Genomic DNA, 23,792 nt, shown 5'->3' with positions numbered 1-23,792 from the left:
AGTGGGTTCTGAGCACGGACATTCTGTCCTATTGGTTGGGGGTTAAACCCCACCCTTCTGCCTCGCCTGAAGTACCGCCCTGCTTCCTGTCTGCTTGTTTGCCTTGCGGCCCTCTGGCTCTACCCCCCTCCTTCAAGGCAAGTCAGTTTTATCAAACCATAGGGAATGAATTGAAATGGCCTTATGCCTCACGTAAGGCATAAGGCAGCCACAAAACACTTGTTTTAACTGTGTGAGGGAGGCCATAGAGAAAGCATGGCAGTTGCGTTGGAGGACGATGTACCCGTAACCCACAGCTTGGACAATCAATATGTTTATGTATTCTGTTTGTGGTGTATCTTGTTGTATGTGCATTGTGTGAGTGTCTTATAAGCCTGTGTGGGCTGGGCATCTTCTGGTGCAGGACACTATGATCTATCCAGTTATGTAGCTGGGATTTTTTAATTGTTGAATAGACAACAATGACTGTACACATTCAGCAAAACCTTTCACAAGATACATTCATAACTGGCATAACTGTATATTCAACTCCAGGTGGAATGCATTCATTGTGGGTTACTTTATTTTTATTTTACAGTTTTTTAGAATAAAAAGAGACAGTGCATTGCCTCAAGAAACTGTACATTGAAACTATAGGATACCAGACAAACAATGAAACTAGCAGCTCTTTAAATATTATCTAAATGACATCCTTAATATTGAAGAAAACAAACATACTGTAAGTAACAAAAACATGAGAACGAGTGACCGCATGGTAGCCATATCTTGGCATAGCATTCGCAACTGAGAATGTGCTTCCTTTCATGGACAGCTCCTGTGCAAAGTCCTGTGAGAGACAGGTCCTGTGAGAGACAAGACGAGTTCACTCTTGTCAGTTGCAGATCTGCACTGAGACACTTCAGATGTCTTCCTAGACGGCACCACAAAAACACAGGTAAGACCTGGAATGGAAATGATGGAATAAAATCTGACTGGATTTAGGGGAGTTGAGTGTTCAAGTAAACACTTATTGGGAAATATTGATCAGCAGCTCAGGTATAAACAAATTTTTAAAATCACTTTAATCAAAATACTTTATTGGAACAATCTAGTAATTGTCCAGTATATTGAGATATTTTGAAAATAATTATCCACAGGATCTCCAGCCAAGTATGTGTATGTGTGTGTATGTGTGATACCTATTTTGATTATTCATGTATGCTTATGTGTGAGTGAATGTATCTGTGAACATTGCTTTGCGTTGCATATTAGCTGACTGTGGTTGAGGGAGGCTAATGATCATTTGTTGTTGGAAGAGGCTGCTGGGTGATTGGGTACTTAATACTCCTCATCAAAGTGAGCATAGGGCTGGGCTCTACTGTTAATATGATGACACTACCAAATGCTACCAAATTAATCACAATTTTATTTGCAATACAAAATCAAAATAACTTGAAGCTTGTATTTGCAGCAGAACGGTGTACTACTGATAACTTTGGCTTGCCTGTACATCTCAGCATGTTGAATCAAGTTGCAGCAGTGGATTTGTTTTGTGGGGTGGGGCGGGGGGGGGGGGGCAGCCAGCACCGACCTGTGTCGCGATGGAGTAGGCCTGTTGCCGTTGTAACTATACAAGCGTGGTCATTTGATTGGATTGTGCAGGAAGATTTGTGAAACATTTGTGTGTGATGATGATGATCCGTGGTCATTTTATGATCTTGCGTAGAAGGGTTTGGAGGTGGCCACCGTGGCTCTGCGACGCTGTCAATCTCAGGGACCTGGCTTGTTATTTTGAGGGCAAAATATCAAGCCAGGTCCCCACATGAGTTTTTGAGACCATTTTAATACCTGGGGGGAAAAAGAGCATTACTGCAAAAAGTAATCAACAAACTATACTATAAAAACTGGTCAAACATTGGCCAAATTGTCAAATAATATAAGAAAGTAGCCGATCAAGCTCACAACGCCTCGCAACTTGTAGATCTGCCATTTTCACAATATTTACCTGTGGAACCGAGTCAAACTAAATGTAATGCCTCAACTCCTACATTCCAAGTGCTCAGGGTGGGAGTTTACAGTTCTACAGTTCAAATATGATCATTTTAGGGGGTCACGGCCTGAAAAAGATGAGAACCACTGACTTAAACAACATAGCCTACTTTATAAAACATCATGCAGTGAGTGAAGAGACAAAGTGTTGAGGTAGTTTTGTTCCCTGGCCCGAGTCTGGCTTCTGAGCAGCATGTATGCACAGGGAGCCTACCGAGCTGCCCTAGCAATTTTCTTTTTTTTTTGTGGATACAATTTTGAATGGCTCATGCTAGCTGTACAGGCTAGCTGCCTACTACAACTATCTCGCCAGCTAGCACTTAAACCCTCTAAATGGGTAGTAAACTGGACTTGTAAATTGTCTCTGTACTTGGACTGCTTATGTGTGCGTGCGTGCATGCGTTGATACAGCCTATCTCCTATTTAGTCCTCCCACAGTCTCTCTTCTCTTATTTCCGCTCCTCTCCACCCCTCCATGTGTGTGTGCACGTGTGCTTACACACAATCTTTATGTGTTGCTGAGTTAATATAATTCCCCCAGCTGGTATAGTTAGTGGGGTGTGGGGTTTTCAAACTCAGATGCTGTAAAATAAATGTATAGTAATTTCAAAAGTAAGTGTCATGTTTTACACAGATCATAGACACAGATCATTGTTGCCACTTGACAAAGAAGTAGCCTACAGTATATATAGGGATGGTTAATGTATGTTTTGTAATGATGAATGAATCTAAATCTACAAATTAACTAGTAACTCAAGTTTTCAAATAATTGTAGTGGAGTAAAAGTAGCTACAATGTTTGCCTCTGAGATGTAGTGGAGTAGAAGTAAAAGTATAGAAAATTGGAAATGCTCCAGTAAAGTAAAAGATACTCAAAATTGTACGGAAGTACAGTATAGAGTACATCAGTACTTAGTTACTTTCCACCACTGGTAACATGGAGGGGAGAGTAGGAGAGAGGGAGAGACAGATCTCCGATCTCAGTGATGCTTGTGCTGAAACTGCATGCATGCAATAAGATATATGCATAATCTGACTGATTATTAAAGGGATATTTCACTTTCAAAAAAACTTTGGGTCATTTCATCATCTACTCAGGCTTTTTTGTGAGCCCCCCCAGACCGTTTTTAAGTTGCTTGATTCACTATTTAGATATTTGATATTCATTTTATCAGACACGCCCACTTCCTATACAAACCCATTATAACTTCAAACTCCATTTTTATTTATGGTATGGACAGAAAAAAGCAGTACAGAGATGTTTTTCAGGCCAAGGACCCCTTAGCTGAGAGAGAGAGATGAAGCAGGGACCCCCACTGCATATTGGATTCATGTTAAATGTGTGTTTTCAGACATTTAACCACTTAAACCCTCAATACTTTATAAACTTGACCTTTGGCTCGGTACTTGGTCCGATATTATCTTCCTGTACACCAAACCTCTTCGCAGAAAATAGCCGATCTACAAGCTCTCAACGCATTGTGAGCTTGTAGATCGGCTAATATTGCCCCCTAGGGATGCGAGGGTTCAAGTGGTTCAAGTCCTTATCACACAAAGATTTGCCGGCCTGCCTGCAGTATTTCTGAGGACCCCCTAGGGGTCCCGGACCCCCTGTTGAAGACCCATGATTTAGAGGGTTTAAGTGCTAGTTGGCAAGATAGTTGTAGTAGTCAGCTAGCCTCTGCCGTGCCCTCAAAAGATTGAGAACCACTGCTATAATGGACCAAACGTCCATCAAGCTGTCTTTTAGCAACTGGAACAGAGAGGGCGGCTTTTCTTTTTAGAAACACAGATGTATGGTCACATGTGTGTTTTATTATGTATGTTTCTTCTATGTTTAAGTATGTTTACATTGTCTCATATATCTCTGTTAATAATACAACTTTCCAAGGGTGAGTGAACGATTGCATTCCAGATGTCCTTCTGATGGATTTTGATTGGCTGTCAATGTTTCTATCATTCATAAAATCGCTCTGAAAGTGAACATTTCCCCCACACTAGCCCTGGCATGTGATGTTTGTGGACGTTCCTGTCTATCTCTGTGTGTATGTATGCTTTGTTTTAGTGGAGGAATGCTGGATGGGAGGGTCAACACCAGTGCTCTTTCACCGCACACGCACGCACGCACGCACGCACGCACGCACACACACAAAGCACTCATTTTTGGGCTTTATTTGTCCTTGTCCCAGGCCTCGACTGGGACAAATATTCAGCCCTGGCACGTAATGCCTTGACCGGCCAGTCCGGCCTACTTCTGAAGTGGAAAGAAAGTAGCTCCATTAACGTTATTTTCATCCATTGTGCTCATCACATTTCATTTCAGCGTTAATTGATTAATTAAAAGGTTTAACAGGCTCCTCTCTGTTGCCTTATTGTGCATGCAGCCTCTCTCACGCTCTGCCTCAGGGTGAGTGTTTTACAACTTTGCAAGGGTTATCTGAGTTCCTAGTCACACTCTGCCAGAAGCTATACTTTCCTTGCCACAATGACTTGTCCCAACCCGTGTGTTTGTGTTCGTATAGAATGTGTTGTGTTGTGTCTGTTATGAACTGGGTCATAGATACGTATCTGTGGCTGTTTGAACATGGCTGTTTGAACATTCCACTGCGCAGGCTCAAAGGTTCAGTCCACGCACATGGTAATTTTCCCCTGCAGCCGCTGTGGCCGTGTACGCCTGTACCGGATCGGCCTCGTCAGTCACAACTTACAAGCAAGCCTGGAGCAGACGCAGTCACGCAGACATCCACCTTCCTTCGTTCATGAGGCCAAGCCACTGACATTAATTAATAAACATGCAATTAGTACATATTTCCATTACAAGTAATAGGCTAATATCTCAATCTGAATAAGCATAAAGTAGGCTGTTATATAAAAAGTAGGCTCTTAAAATGATGATGATTATATACAGTGCTTCTATATATTATTCTATTATCATTAAACGTATAATACAATGATCTTATTCCCTCAATCACACTCACACAGTTACGTTATATGCAATGCAGTTTTCTTTGTATAGCACATTTCCACAACAAGGAAATTCAATGTGCTGCTTACACATTAATAATCTCTCTCATTCAGCCTCTTACATACAGACAGTATGTATCAGTGGAGTCAGGCAAATGTTATATCTGATGCTCATTGACATGTTTTAACAGGTGTAATTTGACAACAACCACTTGTAAACTGGAAACTAGTGTCCACTCATCCCCACTTTAGGATAGCATGCTAGAGCAAATACATGCAAATAAACTACAAAGTGCAACACATATGATAATGGTACACTACATAGGAATTGTACAGGATAGTCTATTACTGACAAACTGTCATGCTTATATGTCATTGAAAGAATGAACAGAAAACACAGAAGTGAGTCCGCTGGTTGTTAAGCTGCCAGCTGAAGATGCATACGAGGGGGCTCCAATGAAAGTGTCTCTGGAGCAATGAAGATGGCCTGGCGGGCAGTAGCCCGATCTCAACTCTGTGGCAAAGAAGGCATACATTCCTTCCCTATAGTGCCTACCACATCACCTCCTTCACATGGCCTTCACCTTTCTCTACAAGTGTGAGCCTGGCTGTCACACATCACCTCCTTCACATGGCAAGCATTTCTCTACAAGTGTGAGCCTGTCACGTCGTTTGAGAGAGAGAGAGAGAGAGAGAGAGAGAGAGAGAGAGAGAGAGAGAGAGAGAGAGAGAGAGAGAGAGAGAGAGAGAGAGAGAGAGAGAGAGAGAGAGAGAGAGAGAGAGAGAGAGAGAGAGAGAGAGAGAGAGATCAATACAAACAACTCTGCTCACTGGGCGATTCTAATAAAGTATTGGCCAGCACAGATGAGGGACAAACTAGTGGGCCAATTACATGATATCTTTCCACTTTGTGGGCTGCCAAGGCTGGTAATTACCGCAATTAGCCTAAGACAGGGCAAAATGAATGAATAAATTAATTAATACAATTAATTTAGAAAAAATATATAATGTGCCCACTACCCATATTATTGGCCGGCCCACCAGGCATTGTCCCCGTATGCCAGTTTGCCAATCCACCCCTGCCTTGTCCCAAGGGTTTTAAAAAAGGTTCTCCTTGTTTACCTGAATGCACACCTGGCCACTGTTCTAAACCAATCAAAATCTATGTGTTTCCTTTCATGGACAGGGCCTGTTTCAAGTCCTGTGAGAGCTATGAAGACGAGTGTACACTGGTCAGTTATATACCTGCACTGAGAGACTTCTAGACTGCACCACACAAACACTGGTAAGACATCATGTCCATGGAATGGAAAATATGTAAAATATAGAATCAATGCAGAATTGATTTTAAGATTTGAATGTACACTTTTAAAGCTCTTAACGGCCTGGCACCTCAATATCTAGCTGAGCTGCTGGAACCCTGTGTGCCTGTCCATAGCCTGAGGTCCTCTGATTCGGCTCTAGTTGTTCCTAAGTCTAGGCGGGTGACCAAGGGTGACCGGGCCATTGCCATCAGGGCCCTCTGGAACAGCCTTCTATTGGACGTCAAGCTTGCTAGCTCCATAATTATTTTAAATTAAAATTAAAATGAAAAAATAAGAAAAATAAGAATACTGTCAGTGTGTGTTGCTGTCTTGTCATCCTATTTTTTTAGAAATTGTTTATGATTTATTGTTTGGTGAGGTGGTGTTCAGGCCAAAGACCCCTTAACCGAGAGAGACATGCAGTACTGTATAGAGCGTGCCAAAATTCCTGAAAGGGGCGTCAACAAGTGTCTTATGGTAGCGGCGGACATCTTTGAGGGGTGAAAAGCAGGTTGACTTAACATTGCCCAATGCCACGCCCAATGCCAACGCCCCCCGTGGTGACGACACGTTGGCACGCTCTATAACATTGTGTAACCCCATAATACAGATGCTAGGGTTCAAGTGGTTAATGTCAACCCCCCCCCCCCCCCCCTGTAGTAACTCCGAGGGACCCCTAGGGGTTGGACCCCCTGTTGAAGAACACTGAAAGTGAATCCATTGGCTCCTGGCAGTGTCTGTCTCTGTATAAAGGTAAGGCCATCATTATGATATTGATAAGTTCCAAATAGGACTCCCAGCGCACAGTGCACGTTACCGCTGCATCACATGTATATTGGACATGAGGTGCTGTTAAGAGTTTTGTAATATTCTCTTACTACTTGGCTGTCATCTGTCCAACTATTGAACTTGGACTTTGGTGAGATAGGTTTTAACCATTAACCATGTCTATAACCATTTATACCACGTATAGATCATTTTACTCCCATATAAGAAGTGTGGCACAAACTGTAAGTGCCAAATGTGGCAAGAAAAAAACTAAAAGCTGGTTCACCAAATACAGACATCAGATATATATATATCCTCTCTAAAAGTGTTTTATTGGAACGATTAACCGCAAAAACATAAGAATTGACACCACATATGTTGGATAATTGTACATAGACATATATTTATCACCATTTTACCAAGATGTTGCCACTCTAAAACCTCAAAACATAGATTTTGACCTTGAAAAAACACAAAAAACGTTTAATATATGATTAAGGAGGGTACTAGGACCAATAAAAAAAAGAAATCCCTTTTTTTGCTTAGATTGACTGGACCACTAATGCCACATTCGGTGATTATCAAGGTGCATCGAATTCCAACAATCCACCTATTACATTGATATGTAGTTTTTCATCTTTAGTCACACTAGTGAGAGTGCAGGGTTTTAAGGATGGTTCAGAAAAAGAAAAGAGGTTGTGATGCATTTTCAACCATCAAGGTCCAGCTGGTATGAATTCACCTTATTTTGTTCCAATTGATTGAAATGTAATGCATGTTTTATTTTTAATGTATTGTGTCCAGTAGGCTACAATGTATTCCAAGAAACCACTGCAGCAGAGAGAGAGAGAGCTCTTCCAGAATCATACTACCAGCATGCCAGCAGGTGAAACATTATGTACACTACAATACACTACAATTTACACATTGATTCATTAAACCCTACATATTATATTATTTGACAGGTGTCCACCAGAGCTTTATACACACTAAGCCCCATCCTGTTTTCACTATACAATAGAATATCTTGAAAATAACCGATCTATAACCTCACAACTTAAGGCCATGTTACACCAATGCAACTGACATTGGGGATAATGGTTTCAAGTAGTTGCATGTTGCAAGGAGTTGCATTAGTGTGGACTGGCCTCTAGACATTGAATCCTGATACAACCTTATTTATTTTTATTTTGTCCTGGACTGTCAATCAGTTCTCAGTGTACTACAACAAATTCATAACTGTTGGAGTTGCAATAAATTATTGAATTGAAATCATTACAAAGTATAATCATAGGAAATGTTTAAATCTATAGAACTGAGAAATATTATGTACACACACACACACACACACACACACACACACACACACACACACACACACACACACACACACACACACACACACACACACACACACACACACACACACACACACACACGATGGATGGATGGATGATCTCAAACTGATACTAGTTTAGTCACATCTGTGAGATTTATGAAAATTATCATTTTCCAACCAGGGAAGAACAACGACCCCACAGACATGAGAATTGTTCTGATTGGAGGACGATGTGGAGGTGGAAAGAGTTCAGTAGGAAACATCATCCTGGGCAGAGATGTTTTTGAAACAAAAAGAAGATCATCTAAGAGCATCATGAGACAAGAGGAAGTGTGTGGGAGACAGGTCACTGTAGTTGACACTCCAGGATGGATGTCTCATTATCCCTTAGATCTAACCCCAAAGCTGACGCAGTTAGAAATCCAACAGAGTGTGAATCTGTGTCCTCCAGGACCCGACGTCTTTCTCCTAGTGATGCCATTGAACACCACATATGTAGGAACAGGGATGTCAGTAGATGAGCATTTGAGTCTTTTCACTGACCGAGTGTGGAGACACACTATTGTGGTGTTCACTGTAACTGAAGACACAATGACACCTGTGAGAGATCTCATTAGATCTGACAGTGAATTAAGATATATTATTGAGAAATGTGAAGAGCGCTTCCATGTTCTTCACATTGCTGACAGAGGAGATGGAAGTCAGGTCACAGAGCTGCTGGATAAGATAGAGCAGATGATGACTAGTAATGGTTATCACTATGAGACAGAAAAACACGTCTCAGAGGAACTGAAGAAGTTGGGGAGAACTACCAGAAGAAAAGCAGAACAAAGGAGGGCAGATGCTCAGAAACAAGCATCTACATGTCCAAAAGATGTTGGTATGTTTGGTTTTAATTTGTTAAGAAGGAATATTTCATGTTAATATTCAGTTGATTTAATTAGTATCCATTTGATTATTTGATTAAGAACATAGTATTTTAACATGGCTTTGGCCTTATAAACAGGTGCGAAAGTAAACCTTTTTTTCTCTGACAGGACGGACTGACCTCAGGATTCTGTTGCTGGGAAGGTGTTCATCTGGAAAGAGTTCAGCAGGAAACACCATTCTGGGAGGACGTTTTTTTAAAGCTGGAGGTCCAAGATCAGTGCAGTGTGAGATAAGACATGGTGAAGTAGCAGGAAGACATCTGACAGTGGTCGAGTCGCCAGGCTGGTTCTACAACAGTCCACTACAGGACACCTCAGAGATGGACAAACTGGCGTTCCAGAACAGTGTGTGTCTCTGTCCTCCTGGACCACATGCTGTTCTTCTGATGGTTCGTGCTGATGAAGCATTCACCAAAGCACAGAGAGTAGCAGTAGATGAACACATGACCCTTCTGTCACAGAGAGCCTGGAGTCATGCTACAGTACTGTTCACCCATGGAGACTGTCTGGGAGACACAAGCATTGAGCAGCACATTGAGGCTGAAGGGGAACACCTCCGCTGGCTTGTTGACAAATGTGGGAACAGATATCATGTCTTCAACAACAAGAAGAGAGATGACACTCAGGTCACAGAGCTACTGGGGAAGATAGAGAAGATGGTGGCAGGAAACAGAGGAAGACACTATCAAGTTGGAGAAAACGTTTGTGAGAAGATATCAAAGAGGAAGAGGGACATAAAGGACAATGTCCTGACATTCATGACCAGGACACACATGCAAAGATATGTTCGGAAACCTGGTGATGATTCTATCTATCTATCTATCTATCTATCTATCTATCTATCTATCTATCTATCTATCTATCTATCTATCTATCTATCTATCTATCTATCTATCTATCTGATGTAGTAAACAATAATACGTCACTTGTCGATTACAGGAACTGAGAGAAATATTTATGTTTTCAGTTTTGCAGCTTTTATACATTTTATATGTGAAGGCTGCTGAACAATTTAAGTTTGAAGTTTAATGTTATGAGTAGTCTAATGACCAACACATTATGATACATTAGTTCTGCTGTTATGTGGTCAGTTCAGTCAGATTTCTGTGTAATAATTCATATAACTCAATCTCTGAATTCAGTGTTAAGTGAAGTAATATTGAATTTGTGTCTCTCAGGAGAACATCTGCCAGATGTGAGGGTGATGCTGGTTGGGGGAGAGCAGAATGAGAGGAACAGAGTTGGAAATACCATACTGCAGGACAAAGTGTTTACAGAAACTCCATACAAGGTGAGTCATTAAATGAATGACCTTAAAGCAAACAGTAACTGGTTTAAAATAAATATATGTTTTCTGATGATCATGTGAAAGTATATGCTGTCATGAATTATTGAAATATCATGTGATCAATGATCAGTGTCAGTGATAATTACACATACTACTAGTCCTTACTCGGTGAAGTGCGCAGGGAAAATAATTACTGGTCTACCTTAAGTCAATCCACCTTAAGGCCAGGAGCTGTCTAAATGACATCATGTCAAATGGTGGCGAGCCAATATTAGCGTTGCCGTTATTATTATTACTGCGTCGCACCCCCCATTTTTGTCCAGTGAGCCAGACCAACTTGCGAGACGCCCATCAGCCTAACACACAACCATGACCACTTCAATACCAACAACCCCTCTGAAAATTCCAGTCTAGTTTCCGCTCCACCCACAGCACTGAAACAGCTCTGGTCAAGGTCACATGGATTTGTATTTGTATTTGAACACATTAATCAAGAGTTAATCTCTGTCATGGTTGAGAGGGAACTCTAAGCTGAGGACAGAATAGAATGAATGTTTTGATTATTATTATGACTAACATACAGCAAACCTCATATTCCAGGAGTTTAAAACCCAGAAGAAACTGACAGAGTGTGTCAGACAACGGAGACTAGTTGCAAAAAGAAATATGAGTGTGGTGACAAGTCCAGATTGTCCAGATTGGTCGATTACACCTCCATCACAGAAGATCAGAGATGTCCTGCTAGACGGTGTGACTCTGTGTTCTCCTGGACCCCATGCTGTCCTGTTGCCTGTTTCTGTCAAGTCCATGTTCTCTGAAGCTGAGAGGAGATCAATAGAGGAACACATGGAGCTGCTGGGGGACAGAATCTGGAAACACGCTCTGGTTCTGTTCACATGGGGATACTGGCTGGGAGGGAGATGTGTCGAGGAGTACATAGGGTCTGAGGGAGAACCTCTGAGTTGGCTACTAAAGAAATGTGGCTACAGATACCATGTTCTCCAGTTCTCCAAGGGGGACATTTCTGAGGTAACACAACTGATGGAGAAAATAGAAGACATGGTGATGATTAATCGAAGATGCTTTGGAACTTTAGACTCAAGAGAAGACAGGTCTGTCAGAGGCACCGGACACTTCAGTTTGGGAAAATCATTTGCATCAACTGCAGAATGGAACAGACGAGAGCAAGAATGGAAAAAGAGAGAGGAGGACTGGAGAAAAGAACCAACCCTGCCAAGGAGTGAGTATCAATATAATTGATCTACTAACAGATTTCAATGTGATCGTGATCTTACGGTGAATTATTTTTGTCAGATAAACTCACCATAGGCGCCTAGCCCATGGGGTTGGGGGTACTTTTTTTTATTTGAATCCAAAAAGTCGACAAGCCCACAACATGTTGCAGCGCGACATGTTGAGAGCTTGTAGGAAACGATGCTTTTGGCAGAGAGAGAGTGAGAGCGCTGCTGTTTAATGTGACCAGCGTAGTTAAATGAAACCGTTGAAACAGACAGGAATTAGACTGTACCTGTATATGTGGGTGTCACGAGAGTGACATTATGTTTGTATGTCCAGTAGCTCCACTCTGCCAAACAGTTACTGTATGTGATTTGTATCCACCAAAAACGCTGGTCTAACATGCCAAACAAAGTGCCCAGGTCCGCATCCCAACGTCTTCGGGGTAATCATGCAGCTTTTACACTAATGCACAACAACAGGACTTTAACTCTGCAACAAAACTGTTGTTTACCCGAGGACACATCGTGTGTGTGTGTGTGTGTGTGTGTGTGTGTGTGTGTGTGTGTGTGTGTGTGTGTGTGTGTGTGTGTGTGCGTGCGTGCGTGCGTGCGTGCGTGCGTGCGTGCGTGCGTGCGTGCGTGCGTGCGTGCGTGCGTGCGTGCGTGTGTGTGTGTGAGTGAAAGAGGGGGAGAGAAAATTAATAAAAACCTGTTGGATGACAGTTGATAATAACATCAATGTGTATGCTAACCAAATTAGTGATCAATAAAGTTACTCTTAATATATTATATTATTAATAATTAAGAAATACGATATCATTTTATATATATATTTTTTTTATATAGTGAACTAAATCAACTGAAGTCATTACTAGTCCAATCACATTTCATTTGAATAAAAATAACTTTTGTGCGCATTCAAAATAAAATGACCCCTACTTCAGTCTATGGGCTGAATGTGACAAACATTGAGACCAATATGACTTTGTACAAATATTGGTAATTTGCTAATACATTATATTGTGAAATAAATGGGTTATATTTCACTGATAGTTATACTGTACTACTATATTAAACTTTAATCATCCTTAATCTAAGTTAAATTAATTATTTCCATGACCATGGACTTAAAATCCTTGTTTTATTAGATGGCCTTCCTGCCCTGGCTGGCATTTGGCCTTTGTGCCTTCAAAAATATACAACACCAAAGGGTAGGCCTAAGTGGCTATGCCTCTAAAATGACGAAATCCCAGGCCTGGTTGCAGTTCTTGTAACCATTGTAAAGGTCTTGCTGTCTGTTGTCTTCTGTTCCAGGGGGAACACCATCTGAAGCAGGAAGTTCATACTGCTGGTCACCTGTCAAGGTCTCTGATTGGCTGAGGAGAAATCCTAGAACAACAGCGTCCTCTTCAGGATATGAGACCATGAGTCAAGTTCCTACCCAAGCAGACACTGATGTGATGAGTGTAAGAGCAAAGTTATTATTTCATTCATTAAGTGAAGTTTAATTTAATTTAATTTTGCACATTCAAAATAAATCATTATTAATTATGCAGATGCATAGGATGAGTACAATAGGTTCAAAAGTAGGCCTATACACGTAAAAGTAGATCCAAATGGGCACACATAATCATTGTAATTATTTGCTAAGTAATTATTCAGGTAGGTTGGAGCTTGATAGAATCTCCTAGAATATGCCCCTTGACCAAAGAAGAGAGAAGAAATTAGAGAAAAAGAAAAGACAAAATGCAGCAAAAAAAATCATATAATAAAATAATTCACACAAAACCTAAAATACAAATCATGTCAGAAAAAGCGCATGATCCAACATTAAGTGAAAATCCACATAAAGCTTCACATCTACTTTCACTGTCACTGCTTCAAGACTCTGTGGCATAATGATTACATCACGCACACACAGGCCGTCACGCACAGAGAGATAGAGACAGAGAGTGATGTTTATTAGTCTCTGTACACATAATGTTGTGACTTGTTTTATGTTATATGTATGCTTTGGCAATGTAAAACATATTTTATCATGCCGATAAAGCATTTCAAATGTATTGAATTGAGAGAGAGAGAGGGAGTGATAGAGAGAGCCAGGTGTGGAACTGCTTTGTTTTAATTATATATTATATATTATTATTATTATTATTATACATTTCTATTTTATTATTTTAATAATAGAGAAAAGCGCCTATTGGTTTCACCTGCTTTTATGGGAAATAGCCATAGCTTGAATTTATTTCAACTTGACCATTCTATGTGCATGTGCAAGCTATGTTCAACATTTTCAACGTTCAAAAGAATTTATTGAGAATGTTTGTCTTCAGTAAAAAAAAACACAGATTTTCCAAATCCGATTTTATAATGTTGTCTCATAGATGATGTTGTGCTGAGAAAAACCTGACCACACATTGCTATAGTAAACTTTTATAGTAGAAAGGCAAACTCAAAAGAAGAAAAACGGCAACAATAGACTACACCTGTTTTTTGTAGGCAATAAATATATATATAGCTTAATTCTATTTCAATTTGACAATTTGTGTTGACATGGGCAACCAATATTTACTTTTTCAACCATTAACAGAAATAGCTGAACATGTTTGTGCTTTTTACACTGACATTTTCTAATCAAATGTATTGAAAAGAATGATACCAAACATTGGCAGGTAAACATGTGTTTATGTGGAATATTATGAAGGCCCAGGGGTAATGAAAAGTATGCAAAAACGGCCAAAGTATAGCCTAGACTCAGAACAAGTCAACTCTTTTATCAACAATAAAATAAAATAAAAGTAATACTAATTTAATTATATATCGTCATTCATGTCATTTGTTGGTCATGGGTGGTCATGGGTTAATAAAAGACCAATCCTTGGCCATAACGTTTTTTTTTTTAAATAAAAAGAATCCCGAGAAGTGAGCTGCTGTGCTCTGCAAACGGTCTCCATGCAAAATCTTCAATGCATCCGATATCTTGCTATATATTATTATAGTTGCATGTAGACTATAGCCTCGCATAGCCAGACTATATTTATTTTTGCACTGGCAGATTCGTCTGGTCCCAGGCTATGTAGACTATGCTTTATGTAAGCATTTATAATTGAACTGGGGTCATAATTTAGTTAAGTCACTTGAAAAATGCTATAGCATTCTGAGTTTGTATTTCTTAGACTGGCTGACTCTGGTTGAAAGTTGTGCTTTATGATTTCTCTCTTCTTCTTAGAATTTCTCTGTAAATAGCTCATCAGAAGAAGAGGAGGAAGAGGAGATTGAGGATTCCGGTGAGAGACATGGATCAAATCTCTTTTACACTGTAAGCTTCCAAGCTGCCTCTGATCCACTAACTGTCCACTGTCTTTTCTCTCCACAGAAGGCTGGATGAGGATGATGAAGATAGAAAGCATAGAGGAAGGTAATAATCGAATCATGTAAATCTCAACATCCACATGGGAACGGCGTGGCTCCAATGTGGATCTTGCATGGACTTCAGTGACCGGCCTGTGAAGTCAGTCATGTACTGTATGACGTCTGTCATTTGTGACTTATCTATGACATAATATGACTCCAAATTCGGGCAAGGTTTCTGCATCATCAGAGCCCCGTTGTCTTCAATTATAAAATGAAAGTTAAATATTTCAATAAGGATAAATTACGTAAATAAACTAGAGGGTCGGGGCGCTGCGCGCCCCTCCCCCCTATCCGCTGCGAGGTGCTTTGTGTTTGTTGGTCTCTATAATATATAAAGCCATAATAGGAGATGTTCCCAATGGAGCTATGCCCAAATATGGAGTGTGTTGTCTGACCTCACTTGGGTCTCGTTGGGCGGTGGTCGGCGATGACGCTAAGGAACAACATGGCCGACTGTAATGTTGTGAGTTTGTGTTGGCCGCAATTAATTATGCTGGGAGGGGGCAGATGTGTGCTGAGCAGTATGAAGTGGCCTACAGACTGCGCGTAGTAATTCTGCACGTTGTGGCGTGTCTTGTTAGTGACATTGATATGTTGTTTTTGTGTTTAGTCCCACACAGTGGCAGGTTTTTTTGGGGGTTTTGGGTTTAGAAATGTATTATAGGATGGTACATCTGTGGCCTACTGCTAGTGTGCACAAGACATTTGGTGCTGATCGTTCCAGGGGTTTAGGAGATCACCTCTGGGCACACTGACAGACGTCTAGCCTTCTAGCTGACAAGAGGCTCACACCATAAGAGGGTGGCTCTTATAGACCACAAGACTCCGTCAGAGCCTCGCCATACACATTTTAGTACTTCTTAATCAGTTGTACAATGAATTGTGAGTCTTGGTTTGTATACAAAATGGAGGATTACATAGAGAACTAAATGTTGTCTCCTTAATGTCGTCCTGCAGAGCACAAGAAACCTGACCTGGATCATAATGAAAATGGTAGGTGAAAGATGGATGAATGAATATACGTATAAATCTACGAATCACAAATCTGAATCTACACCTGGACAAACTGGAATGCATCACCTATCTCAGAATGTTGTTCCCTTTCACATCATGATAGCATATGTCTTGGTGACAGGTTCTGCACATGATTAACCTCTGGTCCTGAAGTGAAGCTTTTCAATAGGAAACAAAATTTGTATTAAATCTAATATCACCAATATTGTTTAAATATGGGTAACTATTGTTATTTGTCCCCCCAGATGAGGGGAACTTGGGATCACACTGTGAAAAATGTCAACACGTCCAGCAGGTCAGTTTGTTCAAAGCAGATACTCCTCTTTGTATATGTACAGTATGGCTGTTGGTGATCCTAAATGATCTCCTGTGTATATTTGCTTGGTAGAGCTACGACAAAAAGATAACTCCTGAGAAGCTCTCCAGAGGACGTTTGCAGTGAGTCTGGACATCACTTTGACATCATCTGCTCATCTGGTTAAATATTATTCTTATTCTGTAAAAGACTTTGATTTTGGCGTGTGTGTGTGTGTGTGTGTGTGTGTGTGTGTGTGTGTGTGTGTGTGTGTGTGTGTGTGTGTGTGTGTGTGTGTGTGTGTGTGTGTGTGTGTGTGTGTGTGTGTGTGTGTGTGTGTGTGTGTGTGTGTGCATGTTGTGTGTCTGTATATGCTTTAGGGCTCAGCTGGAAGGAGAGGGGACATATGAGTGTGTGTTCACAGGCTTGATATTTGAGGCATTGGAGCGAGTTCTGGTGTGTTATTCCGTCCTGTCTTGGTCCAAGTTCAGCGAGTTCCTCCAGAACCCCTGGATGATTGCTGGCCCCATATTCAACATACAGGCAGTCGACAAGAATCCATCTGCTCTCAAGTCCATCCAGCTCCCCCACTCCCTGTGCCTGGCTGGTGAGAATATAATGCTGGCTCTGAGATATTTATTAATAATTGTACTAAAACATCTTCCATGTCTTATATTTTACAATAATATGATGAATCCAAATCACAGTATCCTGCTGTATGTTTCTGTTATCCTATTGTCTGTGTTAAGGCATTTTTTAATTTTGTCTTGTTATCTCTAAACTGTCCCTCCATTTTCCCTCCAAACTTCCTTCTCATTATCTTCACCCAGGCCAGGGAAAAGAGAGGGTATTTGGTGCCCTGCACGTCACTGGCAAGAATCCCGTCATTGAGAGAGTCCAGTACTCTGGGAGTCATCTGAAGTGGTCAGTGTCCTCCCTGTCACCTGTGGGATCCATTGCCCGAGACACACAGCAGGATGAACACCACGGAGTGGTGCTGGTCTACGAGGATCTGTTCAGTAGCATCGACTCTCACACTTTCCGCATCTACATCACCAGCTGCAACTCATCGCATATTAAAGTGAGGAGGCCACCAAGATATATGCAGAAGTTTTTGTTTAATGATAATATTTATACGCATTTGTTTACCTTTTAAAATAATAAACTTTTAGAGCTGAAGGATAGATTGCAAAGGAGCTCACTGAAAAGTGAAAAGAGGATGTTGTACATGTTTAATCCATCATCCACAGCTCTACCTGTATACAATAAGAAACTGTTTACTCCCTCTTTCCTATATTGTGTGAAGTCACAGTACTTGTACCTCTATTGCACATGAGGGTTATCTGTCCACACAAAGTCAGCAGTTTAACTTTGGTTTTGACTCATCAGACATGACTCCTCTAGTTGGTAGCAATCTGTCGAGTTCAACTAACAACCACAGGTGTCTTTATTGACTATTATATCAACCCTACATCCAGTCCAAATATATGCCGAAATCAAGAGAAATAGAAAATAAAGTAGATCAAGAATGCTTTCCTATGAGCTGTTTTGGAAATCATTGAACACAATGTCGACTACAGGTTTTAATTATTTTTTATTAGATTTCTAGCATCATGATCAATGACCAGCTATTATCAAAATATATGTGACTATTATTATTAGACATTATTTTATTACTAGCTATATACTGTGCACTGACTATAATTCTTGACTAGTTGAAACGCATCAGGGAGTTCTCATTTTGACTAAAACTTGGTCTTCAGTATTATCCAGTATTGACAACCTGTCGTTATAACTTCTAATTGTCAGGAAGGAAGTCACAGTTGTTGTTGTTATTATTATTATTATTTTGTCTCTCTCCTGTTGTCATCACCTTGTCCACCTTGTCCACCAGGACATCAAGAAGAAGTTGAAGAAGGGACGTTTCAGTACGGTTGACAAGAATACCTTCTGTCTACTGGTAGAGCAGAAGTACCATCTGTTGAGTGAGCCAAGCGGAGAAATTGATCCTGAGGTGTGTTCATGTGTTGATAGGTGTAACTATGAACATTCATGTATTTATTGTGAAGTGAATGTGTGATGTAAGTTAATTATTAATTATTCATGTTATGTGTCTGTGCAGTGCTTGCCATTCACCCTGAAATCAACTGAGTTCAGAGGTTTCTTTGAAGCATACTATGAGCACCCACCTCCATTCAAGTTCAATCTGAAAGCGAGTGGTACTGATGTTCCTGCATGGACTGCAACCATTCGACAAGGTACCTATGTAAACAGTCACCTGTCTACTGTGTGTATTTGTGCTTGATCATAAGGTTTGCTTTGCTGACTATGCAGTGTATTTCTGAATGACAAAGCCTATCTGTTATTGTCGTGTCAGGTGACTTGGTGGGCAGCACAGAGAAATCACCAAGCAGGATGCAACTACTACTTGGTCAGCTTCAGTTGGGCTCAAGCAAAGGGAAAACGAGTAAGAGTGATCAATTTGATTCATTTACTTGTTATTATTACTTGGTTTAATTTGGATTTTCAGCATTGTAGAACCAGACAGTAATTTCCATCTCTCTTACAGTCAGAAAGCAGAGATCCGATGCTTTCGATGAAGGAGCCAGTAAAAGACGTTCTCTCATGCCAGGTGAATTTACACTTCCTCACTCCTTAAATTAATTTGAGATTACTGTAAACATTAAAAAAGAACAATCCTCCTCCTAATGTTTGCAAAATTCCTTCTTGTTTTGGAGTTGCACTTCATATTTTTCATATTCATATCAATTTACTTGGGCAGAAGAACACCAGCAAAATATTGCAGAGATCTAATTTCATTTCCATAAGCAGGCATCAATGGTACGGCAGCTCATTTACAGAATATTTTCTCCCCAAACAAGTGTGTTTACGGTCACATACTGTAAACATACAATACTGCTGATAGCGGAAATAGGTAGTGAAATCCTTGTATTTCAACCTTCCCATAACTATGAAATAGAATACAATGAAATAGAAAGGTAAGGCAGCCTGTAATATATTGTATACACAGTATATACAACTATCAACAATCCTATATTATGGTTGTGCTCAAAATATCGAATATTGCGATACTTATTGTATCGATACGACAGGCATGTATTGCAATATTAAGTTTGATTGTGGTTTTGCTTGTTTCTTTGAATGAAATGTCTGCATTTGTATTTCACTGAGCTCTACGTATACTGGACATGAAAAATGGCAGTGCAACTAAAGATTATTTTGGGCTTTATCTTGTGGCATTTTGGTGGTGTACAATACACCATATCAGCAAAAATCGTATTGTGACTCCTGTACCAGGATACGTATTGTATCATGAGTTACCAGCAAATTCACAGCCTCAAATTCATTATATGACACTATTTTTTACAGACATGAAAGCTGACTTTGTGAAGAAGAACTGGAGTGACCTGATTCAGCGCGTCAGAGGGGTTCTACGTGTAGCCGATGACCTTCTTGAGAAAAACATTCTCACAAATGAGATTTATAATGAAATCAAAGTAGCAAAGACCAGTCAAGATCAAATGAGAGTACTACTTGACATTATTTGTCCAAAAGGAAAAAGAGCAATGTCAGCGTTTTACGATGCTCTGCGAAAGCACGACTGGCTTCTTGTTGAAGATCTGGGTAAGAACCAACAACTTAAGATCCCTCTTTCAGGCCCGTTTGTTGGAATTCTGTGTGACATGGTTTTTGTTTGTTTGTTTTCAAATTCCAGAAGAAGATCAGGGCAGATAATCATGCTGCGTTAGCTCTCAGTGGACCCTGAAAACCTGGCTGATCTCGAACATCCCAGACACGTCCATACATCCATACATCTCTGTGAAACAACTAGAACACTTGTGTGAAACACAACCAGCAAGGTAAAATGTGGGGGAGTGTGTTTCATGGTTAACTGAACTCATGATGCACTGATGTGGAAGTATCTCCCAGTCCTGTTCACTAGTGGTAGAACACCTTCACTCAAGTGTCAACCATTTGTCCTACCAACGGAATTCCCCATTCTATTAACTGCTGTTAATAGGGATGAACTAGAACATTATTACAATGGCAAGGATTCCAGGTTCATGTGGCAGTGACTGCAAGTGACCCATACCAGGACCTTTTACCAACTTCACCACTTCACTCTCAGGCCTCCCTCACACAGTTAAAAGAAGCGTTTTGTGGCTGCCTTATGCCTTACGTGAGGCATACGGCCATTTTAATTCATTCCCTATGGAAGTCACATGGTTTGATAAAACTGACTTGCCTTATGGGAGGGGGGGGGGTAAAGCCAGAGAGCGGCGAAGCAAGTAATCTTTATCAAACCATGTGACTTCCATAGGGAATGAATTGAAATGGCCTTATGCCTCACGTAAGGCATAAGGCAGCCATAAAACTAGTGTTTTAACTGTGTGAGGGAGGCCCTAGATGACTGAACAGGTTCTATCCCTGTTCTGAGTGCGATTCAGGACTAGCAGAACATGCACAGAAACTTGTAGAGCTCTCAGTCAACAAGGTAGCACTTCAAAGTGATGGGAGTAGGAAGGGAGGTTCATACACTGTAGATCCCAGTAGAAAATGTATTTAGAGTTCTCAAACAACGTTTCGACCACTGTGGGTCTTCATCAAGTCTGACCAAGCTGTTTTAACCTCTTTCAACCTGTTGTCCCTATTTTGTGCGTGTCATTATATTAGACATATTCCAAAAATTGTGAGCTTGTAGATATTTCATTACATTGTGGGATCAGATGTATTTTCTTTTTGAATTGCATTTGAATATGTGTGGTATTTTTAAGTGCATGACAAATACTGTACATTGAACCTTGTACATTGAACAAGTGCTTTTTATCATGTTACCTATAAGCTACATATCTGAGACTGTGTTAATTAAACACAATGATTTTGTATATCTACTGTGTGTTGTTTATTGTTTATATTGCAGTTGACCTTGAATAATGATCAACCCAGAGCTAATCATGTGTTCTACTTTAACTGTGAGACAGCATGCTTGCATGCATGCATGCATGCTTGCAGACAGACAGACAGACGCTGTAAGACAGCATGCAGACAGACAGAGTGACTGTCTGTCTGTCTGTCTACTGTAGCAGTGAGACAGCTTGCAGAGAGACAGACAGACAGACGTTGTATTACTAATATTACTAATAATATTTAATGTATTGGTGTAATGTAATGTTAATATGTACTAATAATACTATTATTAATGTTCATATTATGTTTATATTATAACCATGTCAGTATTAATTCCCTTGTCTTGCCACGCAAATGAATAATTCAGGCCTGTTTGTCATTTCATCTTGATTAATCATAAAGTTGAGGGTGAACACTGAAGAAGACGCATTGTGGAGGAATTCAACTCCAGACACAGCGTAATGTAGCTTCTTGAAGGTTGTGTAAGTGAGGCCTTGTCTGTTTTGCACAAAATCATAACTTGCATTTTGGGGGGCATTATATTGCCCAAAATAGGTTAACATGCTCAAAAACACATATGGGATGTGTGAGTGGTACAAAGGTAAAGTTCATGTCCATCGCTATGGTGACTGAGGTTTGATTCCTCCACAGTGCAGTGAGGTGACGAAACACACCCTCTGTGTCTGTTTCAACATTATGCACATTTAACATTTTCAGTCTTCATTGCATCATGGACTGTCCACCAGAGGGAGACTGTGTGTTTCCTTTATTGTTTGACAGCAGGGACTTAAACAGCTGAGTGTAGATGACTGTAACAAATAATTGTATGTGTAACCAGGGCATTTATAGGCCCGGAACAGAATACCAGACTATGCTACCCTGTGAGTTTCACCTAGAGAATATCACATGAATGCACACAGTTCAGATTGAAGACCCAACATCAGAATAAGAATAAGAGAAGCAGAGACTTGTTTCCAGTTCAAAGGATTATATTCATTTTGGCTCAGGGCATATTTGATACGTAATAATGATTCAAAGCTGCAAGGTAGAATCAGGTTAAAGATATTGTTCTTTATTATCACAATAGACTAGCCTACTATTTAAAAATAGAATTGCTACAAAATAGATTGCAAAAGTAAAAATTACAATTATTCTAAGTTCAGTATCTTACCACAGTTACCAGTATAGCCGAGAGTGCCAGTGGTGCCCACAACCAGGAGGGCGATAGGGAGTGAAGGAAGTGAGGGCAAGTTTTCACCGCCAGTAGAAGAAGAGCACACGCACACTGGTTGGTTACATACACACACACACACACACACACACACTCACACTCACACTCACACTCACACTCACTCAATCACATTATAAGGCACAAAACATCTGATTAACACTGCTTAATGGCTTTCTGCACTCCCACACGGAAAGGAAATATATGAACATACATTTTTTTTAAATATATGTCACATATATGTTCATCATATATGTGACATATTCGAAATTGGCCGCCTACATATATGTATATTACATATATGTACATATATGCACATATATGTCTATATATGTTTAGAACATATATGTAGGCGGCCAATTTCGAATATGTCACATATATGTATTCAATATATATGTTAAATATGCACATATATGTATTTAATATATATGTTAAATATATGTCATATATGTTTATTTACACATATATGTTCAGGAATACATGCATATACCTACCTACATAAATAAATAAAAAACAAATCTAAAAGTCATTAACATTCATTTATTCAGAAAAACAAAACAAATTATATATATATTGTTCACGCCTCTACCACATCCTTCCTATCATAGGCATGTTTTTAATATTTGTTTCAGTATAAAACAAACAAAATAGCTGATCAACAACCTCACAATGAACATTGGAGCACAGCTTTCTTTCCCATCATGGGCATGTTTTCAATATTTGAGTTTCAATATAAAACAAACAAAATAGCTAATCTACAAGCTCACAAAACATTGGAGCACAGCTTTCTTCACTTAGTCTGCCTTTGGCGATAACGGAGCTCTGTCAGCTTGGAATTGATGGGTGTACCCAGCTGGCCTTTGGTTGCATGTGGCCACTTCTTCTGTGTTGCCTCTACAGAGAAGAGAAAGGGAGATAATGAGCTAGAAGACAGGACTAAATGCTCAGTCTACTATAGACTCCAAGCATTCCACTCCATGGCAAGAGGAACAATTTGATTAGTGATTTTTAGTCATGATCTTTTCTTAATATTAGAATTATATAGAACTTTCTGA

At 40.1% G+C, this 23,792-nt stretch overlaps 1 protein-coding gene across 2 annotated transcripts; it reads left to right on the top strand.

Annotated features, from left to right (window-relative positions):
• The first annotated feature begins 883 nt into the window (after positions 1–883).
• LOC311060677 (uncharacterized protein) lies at positions 884–21,493 on the top strand. 2 transcript variants are annotated; one of them, XM_084078953.1, is made up of 22 exons: positions 884–934; positions 6,178–6,276; positions 6,956–7,048; positions 7,868–7,949; positions 8,584–9,282; positions 9,440–10,129; positions 10,510–10,622; positions 11,220–11,859; positions 13,172–13,323; positions 15,087–15,144; positions 15,234–15,275; positions 16,229–16,264; positions 16,531–16,580; positions 16,674–16,723; positions 16,961–17,187; positions 17,411–17,661; positions 18,475–18,594; positions 18,703–18,838; positions 18,958–19,047; positions 19,150–19,212; positions 19,971–20,225; positions 20,317–21,493. In XM_084078953.1, the coding sequence occupies exons 4-22, from the start codon at positions 7,877–7,879 to the stop codon at positions 20,334–20,336; spliced, it is 3,765 nt and encodes a 1,254-aa protein (XP_083935079.1). In that variant the 5' UTR covers positions 884–934; positions 6,178–6,276; positions 6,956–7,048; positions 7,868–7,876; the 3' UTR covers positions 20,337–21,493. The 2 variants fall into 2 exon arrangements, with proteins under 2 accessions (XP_083935079.1, XP_083935080.1); XM_084078954.1 differs by lacking the exons at positions 884–934; positions 6,178–6,276; positions 6,956–7,048; positions 7,868–7,949 and having other exon boundaries at positions 9,185–9,278.
• Positions 21,494–23,792: the final 2,299 nt, after the last annotated feature.

This window comes from Gymnoscopelus microlampas, assembly GCF_963454915.1.
Source record: "Gymnoscopelus microlampas genome assembly, chromosome: 14".
In the NCBI taxonomy this organism is placed as follows: Eukaryota; Metazoa; Chordata; class Actinopteri; order Myctophiformes; family Myctophidae; genus Gymnoscopelus; species Gymnoscopelus microlampas.
Note: the sequence above shows the minus strand (reverse complement) of the source record. Positions and strands in the feature narration are given on the sequence as shown.